Source organism: Leucoraja erinacea, chromosome 2 (genome assembly GCF_028641065.1).
Source record: "Leucoraja erinacea ecotype New England chromosome 2, Leri_hhj_1, whole genome shotgun sequence".
Taxonomy (NCBI): Eukaryota; Metazoa; Chordata; class Chondrichthyes; order Rajiformes; family Rajidae; genus Leucoraja; species Leucoraja erinaceus.
In genome coordinates this window covers 27778688-27796978 of record NC_073378.1, presented here as the reverse complement: position 1 = coordinate 27796978, position 18291 = coordinate 27778688, and the positions used below count along the sequence as shown (strand labels likewise).

The 18291-nt window shown below is 44.5% G+C and overlaps 2 protein-coding genes across 2 annotated transcripts in view; one reads left to right on the top strand and one right to left on the bottom strand.

Annotated features, from left to right (window-relative positions):
• fars2 (phenylalanyl-tRNA synthetase 2, mitochondrial) overlaps window positions 1-11759 on the bottom strand; it is a 363050-nt gene extending 351291 nt beyond the window's left edge. The window contains exons 1-2 of the mRNA XM_055653812.1: window positions 11632-11759; window positions 1702-1736 (exon numbers count right to left, since the gene is read on the bottom strand). The gene's annotated coding sequence lies outside the window, so the exon portion shown is untranslated. The remainder of the gene's footprint in view (window positions 1-1701; window positions 1737-11631) is intronic.
• A 129-nt stretch (window positions 11760-11888) lies between these two features.
• Window positions 11889-18291, top strand: part of LOC129708183 (LYR motif-containing protein 4) — a 163227-nt gene continuing 156824 nt past the window's right edge. Inside the window, exon 1 of the mRNA XM_055653801.1 lies at window positions 11889-12046. Within this exon, the coding sequence (XP_055509776.1) occupies window positions 11952-12046 (95 nt within the window). The 5' untranslated portion in view covers window positions 11889-11951. The remainder of the gene's footprint in view (window positions 12047-18291) is intronic.

Here is an 18291-nt window from a genome sequence, read left to right as displayed (position 1 = left end):
ACCTACTGAGTTACACCAGCATTTTGTGTCTATCATTGGTTGTCTGTGGTTTAGTTACTGCATTTCGTGCCCACAATGTTCCTCATTTAAATCGGCAAGATCAAGCGTAGATTCAGCAACAGTTTCAATTAACATTTGAACTCAGTCCATCGTAGATTTCCAGGTTGCTAACCATTTTAACTCTCTTTCCCATTCCCATAATGACCTTTCTGTCCTGGGCTAGACACAAAATGCTGGAGTAACTTCTTCAGAGAAGGGTCTCAACCCAAAACGTCACACATTCTTTCTATCCAGGGGTGCTTCCTGACCCACTGAGATACTCCTGCATTTTGCGCCAATCTTCGGTCTAAACCAGCATATGAAGTTCTTTCCTACACACTTTCTGTACTGGGCCTCCTCCACTGCCAGAGTGATGCCACATGCAAACTGGAGAAACAGCATCGACTTGCGTAGCTTACAACCTATCGATAGGAATACTGAATTCTCCGATTTTAGGTAAGTAACCTGCAAACGTGCCCCCCCCCCCCCTCTCTTTCCACCTCTGTTTTTTTCTCCACCTTTACATGTGCCCCACTTTTCTCCCTTTCTCTGTCCCTTTCCACCTTTATCACTTCCTCTGGTTTCACAACTCATGTTCTTCTATCCTTATCTCACACGTTTTGTCGATTCATGTCTAGCCTTTGTCGAACTATCTGCTAATCAAACCCCCCTCACCTGCCCCATCTATCACGTCAGATTTTGTCCCAACTCCCACCTCTCTTCCAGCTTTCTCCTCCCCTACTACAATCAGTCTGAAGAATGGTCGCAACTCGAAACATCACTTATGCACGTTCTCCATCGATGCTGCCTGACCCGCTGAGATACACAAGCACTTTGTGTAAGGCAAAATCTATTATTGTGAAAGTCACTCATCTATCAACAAATACCAAAAAAAAGTAGACCCAAAATGCTGCAGGACCAATAAACAAGAGACTGTACTGTTTGTATGTACTGCTACTTCATATCTAAAAGCAATAAGAATTGTTGCTTTTAGGGCTTGTATACTCTGGAGTTTAGAAGGATGAGAGGGAATCTTATTGAAACATATAAGATTATTAAGGGTTTAGACACGCTAGAGGCAGGAAACATGTTCCCAATGTTGGGGGAGACCAGAACCAGGGGGCACCGTTTAAGAATAAGGGGTAAGAACAGAATTTAGAACGGAGAAGAGGAAACACTTTTTCTCACAGAGAGTTGTGAGTCTGTGGAATTCTCTGCCTCAGAGGGCGGTGGAGGCCGGTTCTCTGGATACTTTCAAGAGAGAGCTAGATAGGGCTCTTAAAGATTGCGGAGTCAGGGGATTATGGGGAGAAGGCAGGAACGGGATACTGTTTGGGGATGATCAGCCATGATCACATTGAATGGCGGTGCTGGCTCCAAGGGCCGAATGACCTACTCCTGCACCTATTGTCTATTGATTCATGGACTTCTATTCAGGGTTTGTTTTAGAATATAAATTCCATAAAAATGTTTTGCAAATGAAAAAACAATATTGAGAGGCAACAATAAAATACTTATAATCCTAGCCATAATTAAATATTGCCATAAGTTAGTTTATAATTAAACAGTTGGAAGAAGTGATGTGATATCTAGCAATTTGAAACATATCCCAATGTGCTCTTTGTCATTATACAGAGAACGAATTAATGGAAGCAATCATACCTTTCTGAGACTGGATTGACTGCCAAAATCCTTTCCTGGTAATGAAAAGGAACAAAATTATTTAATTATAATCTCACTTAATTACATAAAACATAAACATAGAAATTAGGTGCAGGAGTAGGCCATTCGGCCCTTCGAGCCTGCACCGCCATTCAATATGATCATGGCTGATCATCCAACTCAGTATCCCATACCTGCCTTCTCTCCATACCCTCTGATCCCCTTAGCCACAAGGGCCACATCTAACTCCCTCTTAAATATAGCCAATGAACTGGCCTTGACTACCCTCTGTGGCAGAGAGTTCCAGAGATTCACCACTCTCTGTGTGAAAAAAGTTCTTCTCATCTCGGTTTTAAAGGATTTCCCCCTTATCCTTAAGCTGTGACCCCTTGTCCTGGACTTCCCCAAAATCGGGAGCAATCTTCCTGCATCTAGCCTGTCCAACCCCTTAAGAATTTTGTACACGGCATAAATACAACATCTACATCCTAATAGTCCAAGATTTAAGCATCCAGTACAGTGCTAATTTCACCCAGTGCAGCATCAGGCTATTGGATGCTTTCATTCTTGTTTGATAGTAGTTGCAGGGACCCATTAGGTAGGTAGACACGAAATGCTAGAGTAACTCATTAGGACAGGCAGCTTCTCTGGAGGGAAGGAATGGGTGATGTTTCAGGTCGAGACATCTTCATCATTATGTAGGTGGTCTGTCTGCCAACATAGCAGTTTAAAGAATTGAGAATTCGAATAGATGGAGGCATTTAGTTTATCTTTGAAATTACAATGCAATACATTTTTTAGAGGAGCCTAAAGGTACTGGGTGAGGAGAGTGGGGGTACCGAACATTAGGAAGGTAGACAGTGCATTATTAACTATTTTTGCAGCTCTTTCAGTTAATTACTGCATGTTTTACAGAATTTTGAAATGACAGTATTTTCTGCAGCACTAGCTCAGGCAGGAAAGTTTCAAAATCTGACAAATTACTTTCAATGGCAATATCCGCAAAATGACAATTTCCAATATCTCTTAAAACAGGATCAGTAATGTTAAGTCGTCATCATATCAGGTCAGATGTCATTCTGGCCTATATGCTATATTTTTTAATATTTTTCTCAACCAGAAAAGTTCCCGGAACAAAGTCCAATCTCAGATGCATTTGGGATCATCCAAGAATTAGGAAACTACCACTTTTCTCCTGTTTCCAAACACAGAAAATAACCAGGGCATTTACACTCTATTCTGTTATGCAATAAGATCATGATACCTCTATTTTTTTGTAATTTCTTCTGAGAATCACTAAAGGATTAACAACTTCAGTCATCAATTCATTAGGGTATTAATAAGTTAATATCATGTCACCTTGACCATGCAATGTCTTAGAAACATAGAAACATAGAAATTAGGTGCAGGAGTAGGCCATTCGGCCCTTCGAGCCTGCACCGCCATTCAATATGATCATGGCTGATCATCCAACTCAGTATCCCGTACCTGCCTTCTCTCCATACCCCCTGATCCCCTTAGCCACAAGGGCCACATCTAACTCCCTCTTAAATAGTCTTGTTCACAAGTTGTGAATAATCATTTCAAAAAGGACACTTAAAATACACAGAGTCTTTAACTGAAAAGCAAGAAGCTTCAGGCACTTGAAACTTGAAATAAAACAGAAAATACAGGTCAATTAACCTTCATCGGAATTGCAAAACATTAACTAATTTAATGAATGTACTTGTGCCAATCTTGTAATGCTATTCTGCATGTGACTTTACAATGAGTGGTTCCATCGCAGAAAGCAAAAGGTGTGGATATGCAGGGAATTAACATAGCCGTGACTAGTGGGGTGCCGCAAGGCTCAGTGCCTGGACCCCAATTACATTAACAATTTAGACAAAGGAATTAAATGTAACATTTCCAAGTTTGCGAACGACACAAAACTGGGTGGCAGTGTGAGCTGCAAGGAGGATACTATGAGGCTGCAGGGTGACTTGGATAGGTTGGGTGAGTGGGCAGATGCATGGCAGATGCAGTATACTGTCTATAAATGTGAAGTTATCCACTTTGTTAGGAAGAACAAGGCGGCAATTATCTGAATGGTGTCAGATTAGGGAAAGGGGAGGTGCAACGAGACCCGAATGTGCTTGTACATCAGTCAATTAAAGTAATCATGCAGGTACAGCAGGCAGTGAAGAAAGCAAATGGAATGTTAGCCTTCAAAGCGAGAGGATTTGAGTTTAGGAGCAAGGAGGTCCAACTGCAGTTGTACAGGGCCCTGGTGAGACCGCACCTGCAGTATTGTGTGCAGTTTTGGTCTCCTAATTTGAGGAAGGATATTCTTGCTATTGAGGGAGTGCAGCACAGGTTCACAAGGTTAATTCCTGGGATGGCGGGACTGACATATGATGAAAGAATGGGTGGACAGTGAATTCCTATTCATTGGAATTTAGAAGGATGAGAGGGGATCTTAAAGAAACATATAAAATTCTTAAGGGATTGGACAGGATAGATGCAGGAAAAATGTTCCCGATGTTGGGGGAGTCCAGAACCAGTTTGAGAATAAGGGATAGGCCATTTCGAACTGAAATGATGAAAAAGCTTTTCACCCAGTAAGTTGTGAATCTGTGGAATTCTTTGCCACAGAAGGCAGTGGAGGCCAATTTACTTGATGTATTCAAGAGAAAGTTGGATATAACACTTAGGGCTAACGGAATCAAGGGATATGGGGAAAAAGCAGGAACGGGGTACTGAATCTGGATGATCAGCCATGAATATATTGAATGACAGTGCTGGATTGAAGGGCCGAATGGCCTACTCCTGTACCTATTTTCTATGTTTCTAGAAAAGTATAGCACAAGAACAGGCCCTTGGGCCCACAATGCCTGTGCCAAACATTGTGCTAAGGCCCACTTATCTACTTGCACATAACCCATATCCTTTTCCAAAATCTTTTAAATCCCACTAATGTATCTGCTTCAACCACCATCCCCGGCAGTGAGTTCCAGGCACCCACCACCCTCTTTGTAAAAAATCTGCCCCGCACATCTCCTTTAAACTCCATGAAGTTAGTAAGGCACGACCTGCCATGTACAATGACATGCTAACTGGGATGGACAACGAGCGTAGGCGCAAAGGTGGTTTTTGTAAGTGTTATCCAAAATTGGAGAATTCAATATTCATGTCGTCGGGTGTAAATTACTGATGATCCAGCAGGTCTAGGCAGACGAAACATAAGTTTGTGTTAAACTGGGATACTTGCAACTCTGTCGGCACCCTTTATGTGGTGACTCTTTGCATACCTTGGCTATACAAAACAAAGAATATCACCGTAACTTCTGACATATGACCATTAAGTAAAATTCATTCAATCAAGTGTTCAGCGAAATGGTCTCCGAATCTACTTCTTGCCGATGTACAGGAGCCCACAACGGGAACACGGGATGCAGCAGATGAGGTTAGAGGAGGTGCATGTAAACCACTGTCTCACCTGGAAGGACTGCTGGGCTCCCTGAACGGAGGTGAGTGAAGAGTATAAGGACAGGTGTTACATCTCCTGCGGTTGCAGGGGTAACTACCTTGAGAGGGGGTGGTTTGAGTGGGGATACACCCCATGATTCACCCTGTGTATTCCCCTCAAAGCTTCTAGCCTTTGTACTTATGCCAGCCATCTGCCAATCAGCTGCATCCACCCATCACCTGCCTAGCTTTGTCCCACCCGCACCTCTCTTTTCCAGCTTTCTTCCAACGCCTTCCCCCGTGGCCCTGCTCATCATAGCCAGTCATTTCAATCAGGCCAACCTCAAGACCGTGCTGCACAAATGCTATCAGCACATCTCCTGCCCAACCAGACCCACTAATACCCCTGACCACTGCTATATCATCATCAAAACCCCACAGTTTATTTCCAGACCGCACTTTGGTAAATCTGTTCATCTGACTGTGCTTCTAGTCCACTTACAAACAGAAATTGAAGCATGGTTTGGGAACAGTTCTTCCCAAGACAGCAAAAAATTGCAAAGATCTGTGGATGCAGCCCAGTCCATCCCCACCATTGACTCCATCTACACCTAATGCCGCCTCAGAAAAGTAGCCAAATAATCAAAGACTCCTTCTTCACCTCACTCTCAACAGGCAGAAGATATGGAATCTTGAAAGCGCCCACCACCAGACTCAGGTATACCTTCCTGCCCTCTGTTATCAGTCTGCTGAATGGTCCTTCTGTAAGCTAGGGCACTGTCCAACTCACCTCTGCCTTATTGCGGACATTGGACCTTGTCTATGGAACTGAAGCACTACTTTGCTGAGAACTGTGGACGCAGGTCACACAAACCAACCTCCCTTCTATGGACTCCCTTTATACATCACGCTGCCTGGATGAGTCGCACCCTGGCCACTCTCTCTTCTACACTCTCCCATCAGGCAAAAGGTATAGAAGTGTGAAAATGCACACCTCCAAATTCAGCGACAGTTTCTTACCAGCTGTTATCAGGCACCTCATCCTACCACAACCAGAGAGCAGTGCTGAACCACTATCTACCTCATTGGTAACTATCCTTGATCGGACTTTGTTGGCTTTACCTTGCATTAAACATTATTCCCTTATCATGTATCTGTACACTGTAAACAGCTCAATTGTAATCATTGTCTTTCTGCTGACTGGTTAGCACGGAACAAAAACTTTTCACTGTACCTCGGGATAATGACAATAAACTAAACTGAAACTGAAATTGAAACTGAACTATATTGTGGACTGTATCTTCCACTTTGCTGTATCTGTTGTACTACTTCTTCTTATCGAATCCACACACAAGATTACAAGTTGTCCAGCCCAGAGCTGGAACACACTTCTCGACATCTGCAAACAATGGTGTCTGTCTTGCGCTTCTTGTGCGTGGTGGTGGAAAGATTGTTGAAACCAGGCTGCTCTTTCCTTGACCCCTCTATTGTACTAGAGTACTGAGAACCAGAGTTTGACCGGGTTATATTTGATTTGGTAGCATGCAGACCAAAGCTTTTCCCAGTACCGACGTACACGTGACAATAATAAACCTAAACCAATGCCGAAAGACATTCAGTGCTGGTCAAAGGAAACAGGTAAGATTCTTCGAGACTGCTTTCAGTCAGTGGACTGATCCATATTCAAGGAATCTGCAGCTAACCTACATGAATCAAGGGATATGGGGAAAAAGCGGGAACGGCAAACTGATTTTAGATGATTAGCCATGATCATATTGAATGGCGGTGCTGGCTTGAAGGGCCTACTCCTGCACCTAATTTTCTATGTTTCTATGAATATGCAGATGTGTGGAGGGATATGTCAGAAGTTCTGTCACAAATCGTTCCTCAGTCTGGCGGTGTAGTTCAAGCTTCTGTATCTTCTGCCAAATGGGAGTGGGGAGAGGAAGGAATGACCCAGGTGGGAAAGGACTTTGATTATGTTTCAGAAGGAACAGCAAATGCTGGAAAATCGAAGGTAGACAAAAATGCTGGAGAAACTCAGCGTGTGAGGTAGCATCAATGGAGCGAAGGAAATAGGCAATGTTTCGGGTCGAAACCCTTCTTCAGACTGATGTGAGGGGGGAAAGGGGGGGGGGGGGGGGGGGAGAGAGAGGGGGGGGGAGAGAGACGTTGGCTATTGTAAACCGAGCAGAGGTATTCGGCGAAGCGATCACCAAGCCTATGCTTGGTCTCACCGATGTAGAGCAGCTGACATCTAGACTTGTCGCTTTACCTCCCCTTGACTCCATTCAAGGACCCAAGCAGTCTTTCCAGGTGCGGCAGAGGTTCACCTGCACCGCCTCCAACCTCATCTATTGCATTCGCTGCTCTAGATGTCAACTGCTCTACATCGGTGAGACCAAGCGTAGGCTTGGCGATCGCTTCGCCGAATAATTCCGTTCGGTTCGCAATAACCAACCTGATCTCCCGGTGGCTCAGCACTTCAACTCCCCCTCCCATTCCGAATCCGACCTTTCTGTCCTGGGCCTCCTCCATTGCCAGAGTGAGGACCACTGTAAATTGGAGGAGCAGCACCTCATATTTCACTTGGGCAGTCTACACCAGTGGTATGAACATTGAGTTCTCTAATTTCAGATAGTCCCTACTTTCTCCTCCCCTTCTCAGCTCTCCCTCAGCCCACTGGCTCCTCCTCTTTCTTTCTTATTCCCGACCCCCCCCCCCCCCTCCACCCTCACATCAGTCTGAAGAAGGGTTTCGACCCAAAACATTTCCTATTTCCTTCGCTCCATAGATGCTGCCTCACACGCTCAGTTTCTCCAGCATTTTTGTCTAACTTTGATTATGTTGGCTGCTTTCCTGACACAGCAGTAGTAGATGAAGTTAATGGTGGGAAGTCTAGTATCTATGATAGACTGGACTACATCCACAGCTCTGCAACTACATCTGCACTTATAGAACAGTACAGCACAGGAACGGGCCCTTCAGCCCACTATATCAATGCCAAACACAATGCCACAGCAATCTTATCTGCCTGCATATGATCTATATCCATGTGATTATCCAAGTCTCTTAAATGTCACAATCATACCTGCACTGCCACCTCTGGCACCCACCATTCTCAGTGCCTCACAGCACCAGAGACCCGGGTTCGATCATGACTACTGATGTTTGTCTGTACGGAGTTTGTACGATCTTCCCATGAGCTGCGTGGTTTTTCTCCGGGTGCTCCGGTTTCCTCCCTCACTCCAAAGATGTACAGGTTTGTAGGTTAATTATCTTGGTATTAGTGTAAAGTGTCCCGAATGTGTGCAGGATAGTGTACGTGTGTGAGGATCGCTGCTCAGTGCGCCGAAGGGTCTGTTTCTGTGCTGTATCTCCAAACTAAACTAAACGTATCTCCAAAAAACAACTTGCCCCACACATCTGCTTTAAACTTTACTCCTACCACTTTAAAAGCTATGCCGTCTAGTCTTTATGAACCATACCATACAAAGGACAAAGGATATTTATTGTCACATACATCAATTGGTGCAGTGAAATTTGAGTTACCATTCAGCACACAAATAAGATAAACACAAGACTATAGAATTTAACATAAAAACATCCTCCCACAGCGGAATCAACGTTTCCCACTGTGAGAGAAGGCAACAAAGTCCAATCCTCTTTCTCTTCCTCACCCATGGTCGGGGCCTATTGAGGCCCTCCGTTATCTGTGAGTCTAACATCTTTGGTCAGAAAATTTGGCACGGACTTGTAGGGCCGAGATGGCCTGTTTCCGTGCTGTAATTGTTATATGGTTATATGGTTACTGGAGAATATTCCAAGGGATAAGATATATGTGCATTTACATGGACAATGGCTAGTTTGGGATAGTCAGCATGGTTTTGTACATGCAAGATCGTGTCTCACAAATCTGATTTCGTTTTTTGACGACGTGACCAAAAAGGTTGATGAGGGCAGAGCTGTAGACGTTATATATTCCAGCAAGGCATATGACAAGGAACCGCATGGTAGGCTGCTCTGGGAGGTTAGATCCCATGGGATCCAAGGAGAAATAGCAGACTAGGGTTGTCATCTACCCAAGTGGAATACAAGGTGCTTTCCTTCATTTTGCGTGTGGTCTCAATCTGGCAAACCAGCATCTGCAGTTCACTGGGTTTACACATCAATCATTCACATTACACATCCCTCAAATAATTCCAACAGATTCATCACAAAACCATGCCGAACTGAGCCAATTTTATCATGTGTTTCGAAATACTCGGAAACCTCATCCTTTATAATGGATCCATAATCCTACCAACCACGGCACTAAGGCGTACCGGCCTATAGTTTCCCCTCTTTGTCCTCACTCCCTCCTTGAACAGCAGAGTAACATTTGCAATTTTCCAGTCCTATCCTGACTCGTGATTCTTGAAAGACTACTAATGCCTTCGCTAAAGCTGCCTCTTTCAGAACCCTGGGGTGCAGTCCATTTAGTCCAGGTAACATCCACCTTCTGACCTTTCAGCTTCCCAAGCACCTTCTCCTTATTTACTGTAACTTAACTAACTTCATCCCGACTCATTTTTGAATTTCAGGCATGTTGCTGGTGTCTTCCACTGTGAGGACTGAAGCCAAAAACGTGTTTCTTTATTCCCCATCACTACTTTGCACCTGCAGTTCGTTGTGTCCATAAACACTTCTTCAGCAGCTCTGATGCAAAAAACGCTGTTGAGGCGTTCAGTATTAAAGGATTTAAACACACGACTTCCGATCCAAAGACAGAGGTATAAGGGATGATAATAAAAGGTGAATCAAAATGTAGATACAAAAAACTGCAGAGGCTTCAATCAGGAGCAAAACACAAAGTGCTGGAGAAACTCAGTGGGTCAGGCAGCTCAGTGGAGGGAATGGATAGACCACGTTTCGGGTCAAATTTTAATTCACCGGCTACCGTCTGATTCTATAGGCAATCAGTCTGAAGAAGTGTCCTGACTCTAAGCCTCGTCTGTCTATTGGGCAGCCTTCAGAGGCTAAAGGGGACCCGACGCGAAACATCACCTATCCATGTTCTCCAGATATGCTGCCCGACCTGCTAAGTTACTCTTGCACTTTGTATTTTTTGGTACACCAGCATCTGTAGTTGTGTAGGAAAGAGCTGCAGATGCTGGCTTAAATTGAAGGTAGATACAACATGCTGGAGTAACTCAGCAGGACTGGCAGCATCTATGGAGAAGGAATGGTGACGTTTCGGGTCGAGTCTGAAGAAGGGTCTCGTCACCCATTCCTTCTCTCCAGAGATGCTGCCAGAGTTACTCCAGCATTTTGTGTATACCCAGCATTTGCAGTTCTTTGGGTCTCCATTCTGAGCTACAATCTGAGAATGTTTAGAACATTTAAAAGACACTTGCAGACACAAAGTGCTGGAGTAACTCAGCGGGTCAGTTATTTCTCTGGAGAACATGTATCACAGAGTTCTAGAGCGATGTTCCAGATCGGGACACTTCTTCAGGCTGGATTAGTGATGTTTAGCATGGGAGACACTTGGCACTTATAAGGATAGGTGTGTGGCAATGAAATATTTATTGGGATATGGGCCAACTGGTGGCAGGTGGGACTCATGTAGATGGGGCATGTTGATTGGTGTGAGCAGTTTAGGCTGACGGGCCTGTTTTTCTGTTGTGTAACCATATTCTGCAATCCATTCACAATATTTCGCTTTGCTCTAGCTATTAGAGTACTGTTTATATATCTGTTGTGCTGCTGCAAGTAAGAATGTCATTGTTCCGTTTTGGGACACATGTCAAAAAACATGACGATAGACACAACAAGCTGTAGTAACTCGGCAGGTCAGGCAGCTTCTCTGGAGAAAAGGAATAGGTGACATCTTGAGTTGAGACCCTTCGTCAGACAAGAGAGGGAAACAAGAAATGTTGACGGTTATATGGAGATATAGAACAAATGAATGAATGAAAGAAGAGCAAAAAAGTAAGGAGGATTAAGAAACGGTCCATTGTTGGCCGTGGACTTGTTAACAAGTTATACCTTATACACTATACAGAGCTAGATGTATATAAATAATTGTCTGAAGAAAGGTCTCGACCCGAAATGTCACCTATCCATGTTCTCCAAAGATACTGTCAGACCCACTGAGTTACTCCAGCACTCCGTGTCTATCTTCAGTGTACAACCAGCATCTGCAGTTCCTTCCTACACATATACAGAGTTAGTTAGACAATAAAACATTCTTGAATCTTGACCTCTAGTAGATGCTGATGAAGTACAGTTAACCTAATGTACTAGGGTTTGACCTGATTGTAATGTATTGTACAGGATTTATCTGTTTAGACAGCGTGCAATAACAAAGCTTTTCACTGTACCTCGGCACACGGGTCAATAATAAAATTAAATGAGGTTTGAATAAGGTGCCAGGCGATGCCAGACCTGACCTGACCTGGGTAAGGGCCGGGTTAACCTGTAGCCCACTCGCTCACTCACCTCCACGCCACAACCTGCCCGAGCTGTCCTCGCCAGGCGCGTCGCCGCCGGCGCTGTCGGGAGCGCGCACAGCGGGCTGGGCTGTCGGGAGCGCGCACAGCGGCCTGGGCTGTCGGGAGCGCGCCGCCGCTCTGTTCAATGGGTGCCCGCGCGAGCCCGCGGCTCTCCGATTCAAACGGTCAACGGCAGCGAGCTCGCGGCGACGATGGCCGCCGTCGTCTCCACCGCGGTCCGCGCGTCCTGCCAACACTCAAGATGGCGGCGGCGGCGGCAGCGGCCGTCGTCTCCACCGCGGTCCGCGCGACCTGCCAACACTCAAGATGGCGGCGGCCGGCAGCAGCAGCTGCATTCAGGTGTTGTCTCTCTACAGGACCATGCTGAGGGAGAGCAAGAAATTCTCCAGCTACAGTTACAGGTAAACGGAATGCGGCCTTTATTGCGTATGATGAGACCGCAGATGCTGGCGTAAGCCGAAGATAGACACTCCCAAAAAAACAGTAGTAGCTCAGCGGGCCACAGAGTGATACAGTGTAGAACCAGGCCCTTCGGCCCAATTTGTCCACACCGGCCAACATGTCCCGTCTACACTCGTCCCACCTGCCTGATTTACCCCTCGGATTCCTATTAAATATTTTCCCCTTCACCTTAAACCTATGTCGTCTGGTACTCGATTCACCTGCTCTAGGCAAGAGTCACTGCGCATCTACCCGATCTATTCCTCATGAGTTTATACACGTCAAAAAGATCACTCCTCATCCTCCTGCTCTCCAAAGAATAGAGTCCAAAGACAGGTTTGGTGGTGTAAGGGCCAAATGCAGGCAGGTGGGACTAGTGTAGCTGGGACATGTTGGTGTGGGCACGCTGTATCACTCTATGAATGCTGGGTTCTGTGACTGTGTCTTTTTTTATGTCAAGCAGCAGCTGCAGTCCATACTGTGTAACCCTATGCAGTCCCAGTCCATACTGTGTAATTTTATGCAGTCCCTTGTGTCTATAAACACTTCAACAGGTTTAATGCAGAGAAAGCTGTCACGGCGTTCAGTGTTTACCCACATATGGATTCCGATCCTACGGTAGACACTGTGCACTGAAGTTTGTGTTCCTATGCTGAATTGTTCTATGTATAAGGAGCAGTAGCTGAAGGTGTAATCAAAGTGCAGACACAAGGAACTGCAGATGCTGGATTGTGGACACAAGATGGTGGGATCTAGGATCTTTGGTGTTGGAGGACTTCGGCGGGTCAGGCAATATCTCTGGAGGAAATAGACAGTCGACATTTCAGGTTGGGACCCTTCGGAGTTCATCCAGCATATTCAAATTCAAATTTACATTTATTGTCACTGTTCTTCTCTGGAGGACCTCCTTGCTCCTAAACTCAAATTCTCTCGCAATGAAGGTTAACATGCCATTGGCTTTCTTCACTGCCTGCTGTACCTGCATGCTTACTTTTAGTGACTGATGTACAAGCACACCCAGGTCCTGTTGCACCTCCCCTTCTCCTAATCTGACACCATTCAGCTAATAATCTGCCTTCCTGTTCTTGCCATCAAAGTGGATAACCTCACATTTATCCACATGGATGACATTTCAGGTCTTCAGTCTTCAGAATGGTCCCAGCCCAAAACATAATCTACCAATTTTCTTCAGAGATGCTGCCTGACCTGTTGAGTTACTCCAGTATTTGATATCTATCTTTCAAATAAACTAGCATCTGCAGTTCCATTTTTATTACAAAATGTGTGCACGGGAGTTTTAAACTACAGAAGAGGTTGACCTGGATTAGATAGCACGAGCTACAAGGAGAGTTTGGCCAAACTTGGATTGCTTTCTCTGGAGTGTCTGAGGGGAGTCCTGATAGAAGTATATAACCTTATGAGAAGTATAGATAGCGTGGTCAGTCAGAACCCATATTCTTGTAAACCTTTCCTATCGTGGATGTGAAGAGGATGTTTCCACTAGTGGGAGAGTGTAGGACCAGGGGCCACAGCCTCCAAATAAAAGGACGTTTAGGAAGGAGATGAGAAGGAGTTTCTATAGTCAGAGGGTGGTGAATCTGTGGAATACATTGCCACAGAAGGCTGTGGAGGCTGTCAGTGGATAGATGGATTTTTAATTAGTACAGGTGTCGGGGATTATGTGGAGAATCGGGTTGACAATAGACAATAGGTGCAGGAGTAGGCCATTCGGCCCTTCGAGCAAGCACCGCCATTCACAGTGATCATGGCTGATCATCAAAAATCAGTATCCTATTCCTGCCCTTCGGCCCACTTGCCTATGCTGACCAAGATGCCCTATCATGTCCAATCCCTTAATCTTATACGTTTCAATAAGATTCCCTCTCACCCTTCTAAATTCAAGTGTATACAAGCACAGACGATCCATTCTATCAACATATGACAGTCCCGCCATCCCGGGAATTAATCTCATTGTATCAGCCATGATTGAATGGTGGAGTAGACTTGATGGGCCAAATGGCCTAATTCTGCATGTATCACATTGACTCTGAACTTATGAACTACCTGTCCAAATGTCTTTTAAATGTTGTGATAAGGGAGTCAGCGGTAATGAGGCAAAGGCAGAAAATGGGGTTGATAGGGAAAGATAGAAACTAGGTGCAGGAGGAGGCCATTCGGCCCTTTGAGCCAGCACCGCCATTCATTGTGATCATGGCTGATCGTCCCCTATCAATAACCCGTGCCTGCCTTCTCCCCATATCCCTTGACTCCACTAGCCCCTAGAGATCTATCTAACTCTCTCTTAAATCCATCCAGTGACTTGGCCTCTGTGGCAGGAAATTCCATAAATTCACAATTCTCTGGGTGAAAATGTTTTTTCTCACCTCAGTCTTAAATGACCTCCCCTTTATTCCATGACTGTGGCCCCTGGTTCTGGACTCACCCAACATTGGGAACATTTCTCCTGCATCTAGCTTGTCCAGTCCTTTTATAATTTTATATGTTTCTATAAGATTGCCCCTCATCCTTCTAAACTCCAGTGAATACAAGCCTAGTCTTTTCAATCTTTCCTCATATGACTGTCCCGCCATCCCAGGGATCAATCTCATGAACCTACCTGCACTGCTTCAATCACAAGGATGTCCTTCCTCAAGTTAGGAGACCAAAACTGTACACAATACTCCAGGTGTGGTCTTATCAGAGCCCTATACAACTGCAGAAGAACCCCTTTACTCCTATACTGAAATCCTCTTGTTATGAAGGCCAACATTCCATTAGCTTTCTTCACTGCTTGCTGTACTTATAAGCCAACTTTCAGTGACCGATGTACAAGGACGCCCAGGTCTTGCTGCACCTCCCCCTTACCTAATCTGACCTAACCCCCTTGAGATAATAATCTGCCCCCTTGTTTTTGCCGCCAAAGTGGATAACCTCACATTTATCTATTATACTGCATCTGCTACACATCTGCCCACTCACTCAACCTGTCCAGGTCACCCGGCAACCTCCTAACATCCTCTTCACAGTTCACACTGCCACCCAGTTTTGTATCATCCGCAAACTTGCTAGGATAGATCAGCCATGATTGAATAGTGGAGTAGACTTGATGCTCCTGTTAAACTGAGTTATTTTGTCAATCTAAAGTCAACTTGACTCAAACACTTCCAGCTGTTGAAATCGATTCTTTATTCAGCTGAGACTAGTCTCTGAACCTTCCAACACAGAGCTGATGCTCTGGGGCGGGTCCAGATAGAAACATAGAAACATAGAAATTAGGTGCAGGAGTAGGCCATTCGGCCCTTCGAGCCTGCACCGCCATTCAATATGATCATGGCTGATCATCCAACTCAGTATCCCGTACCTGCCTTCTCTTCATACCCCCTGATCCCCTTAGCCACAAGGGCCACATCTAACTCCCTCTTAAATATAGCCAATGAACTGGCCTCAACTACCCTCTGTGGCAGAGAGTTCCAGAGATTCACCACTCTCTGTGTGAAAAAAGTTATTCTCATCTCGGTTTTAAAGGATTTCCCCCTTATCCTTAAGCTGTGACCCCTTGTCCTGGACTTCCCTAACATCGGGAACAATCTTCCTGCATCTAGCCTGTCCAACCCCTTAAGAATTTTGTAAGTTTCTATAAGATCCCCTCTCAATCTCCTAAATTCTAGAGAGTATAAACCAAGTCTATCCAGTCTTTCTTCATAAGACAGTCCTGACATCCCAGGAATTAGTCTGGTGAACCGTCTCTGCACTCCCTCTATGGCAATAATGTCCTTCCTCAGATTTGGAGACCAAAACTGTACGCAATACTCCAGGTGTGGTCTCGCCAAGACCCTGTACAACTGCAGTAGAACCTCCCTGCTCCTATACTCAAATCCTTTTGCAATGAAAGCTAACATATCATTCGCTTTCTTTACTGCCTGCTGCACCTGCATGCCTACCTTCAATGACTGGTGTACCATGACACCCAGGTCTCGCTGCATCTCCCCCTTTCCCAATCGGCCACCATTTAGATAATAGTCTGCTTTCCCGTTTTTGCCACCAAAATGGATAACCTCACATTTATCCACATTATACTGCATCTGCCAAACATTTGTCACTCACCCAGCCTATCCAAGTCACCTTGCAGTCTCCTAGCATCCTCCTCACAGCTAACACTGCCCCCCAGCTTATTGTCATCCGCAAACTTGGAGATATTGCCTTCAATTCCCTCATCCAGATCATTAATATATATTGTAAATAGCTGGGGTCCCAGCACTGAGCCTTGCGGTACCCCACTAGTCACTGCCTGCCATTGTGAAAAGGACCCGTTTACTCCTACTCTTTGCTTCGTGTTTGCCAGCCAGTTCTCTATCCACATCAATACTGAACCCCCAATGCCGTGTGCTTTAAGTTTGTATACTAATCTCTTATGTGGGACCTTGTCGAAAGCCTTCTGGAAGTCCAGATACACCACATCCACTGGTTCTGGATAGTTCACTCAAGATTCGTTGATTTACCCAACCCATCCTTTGACCCGTGCTGCGGTCCCCTAACTGACTCTAGCAGTTTTACCGATGGAGAAATTATTTATGTCTTCCTTAGTGAAGACGGAAGCTAAAAGTAGATTTACTTCAATTGGTCCGTACTCCATATCCTTGGGGATTTTCCCCATGATCAACACCACTCACCTGGATTTCTGACTGCAAGGGACCTACGGCAAATTATTTTGTCTTCCTTTTAACAAAGTAGTTATCTTTTCCGCCTCTTCACATATCTATCTGAAAAACATTTGTTTTGCAGTCAGTCATTGCAGTCAGTCAGTTTTATGTTCCCTGCCAGTTTTCTTTCATAATCTATTTTTCCTTTCCTAATTAAGCCCTTTGTCCTCCTCTGCTGGTCTTTGAATTTCTCCCAGTCCTCCGGTATGCTGCTTTTTCTGGCTAATTTGTACGCATCATCCTTCGCTTTGATACTATCCCTGATTTCCCTTGTTATCTACGGATGTACTACCTTCCCTGATTTATTCTTTTGCCAAACTGGGATGAACAATTTTTGTAGTTCATCCATGCAGTCTTTAAATGTCTTCCATTGCATATCCACCGTCAACCCTTTTAGAATTAATTGCCAGTCAATCTTGGCCAATTCACGTCTCATACCCTCAAAGTTACCTTTCTTTAAGTTCAGAACCATTGTTTCTGAATTAACAATGTCACTCTCCATCCTAATGAAGAACTCAACCATATTATGGTCACTCTTGCCCAAGGGGGCACGTACAACAAGATTGCTAACTAACCCTTCCTCATTACTCAATACCCAGTCTAAAATAGCCTGCTCTCTCGTTGGTTCCTCTACATGTTGATTTAGATAACTATCCCGCATACATTCCAAGAAATCCTCTTCCTCAGCACCCCTGCCAATTTGATTCACCCAATCTATATGTAGATTGAAGTCACCCATTATAACTGTTTTGCCTTTGTCGCACTCATTTCTAATTTCCTGTTTGATACCATCTCCAACTTCACTACTACTGTTAGGTGGCCTGTACACAACATCCACCAGCGTTTTCTGCCCCTTAGTGTTTCTAAGGAGTAGGATAGGAGTAACTTTGATAGAACTCATGTCATTTATATAGGTATTAGACATTTCAGATACAGAGGGCATGACAAGCTAGTAACCAATCATCCGAGTCCTTCTGATGATTTACAACATCAGTCACATGATCCCCCTTCCCTGGCCTCACAACCTTCGTTTGCTTGTGGTATAACTTTGCTTATTTTATTTCAACACTGCAAAACTCCAGTTGGCTCAATTATCAAGGACCACTCCTCAAAATATAAGATACATAACATATGTAATACAATGATCACACAAGTTACACACACTTTCCATACCAAGAAGAAAGATATTTCTATAAATCTAAACAAAGCCTAATGTTTATAGTCCTACTTAAGACAATACATTTCATAAATTTTCACTGCAATTTTACACAGTTTGAAATACTATTACCTATGTCTCTAAAACATTAATTATATAAGTTTGCTGAATTACAGTTTCTAAGTTCAAAACCCCCAATCTCCCAAAAGCATACATGGGTCGTAAATCTGTCAACTTAATTAATAAGTGTTTGGTGCCAGGATACAACTCAATTCTAATTTGTAGCCCCTTTCCTGCTATCTGGAAGCTGGATTTCCAATCTCACGTATAAGGCAGAACACAAGGTTCT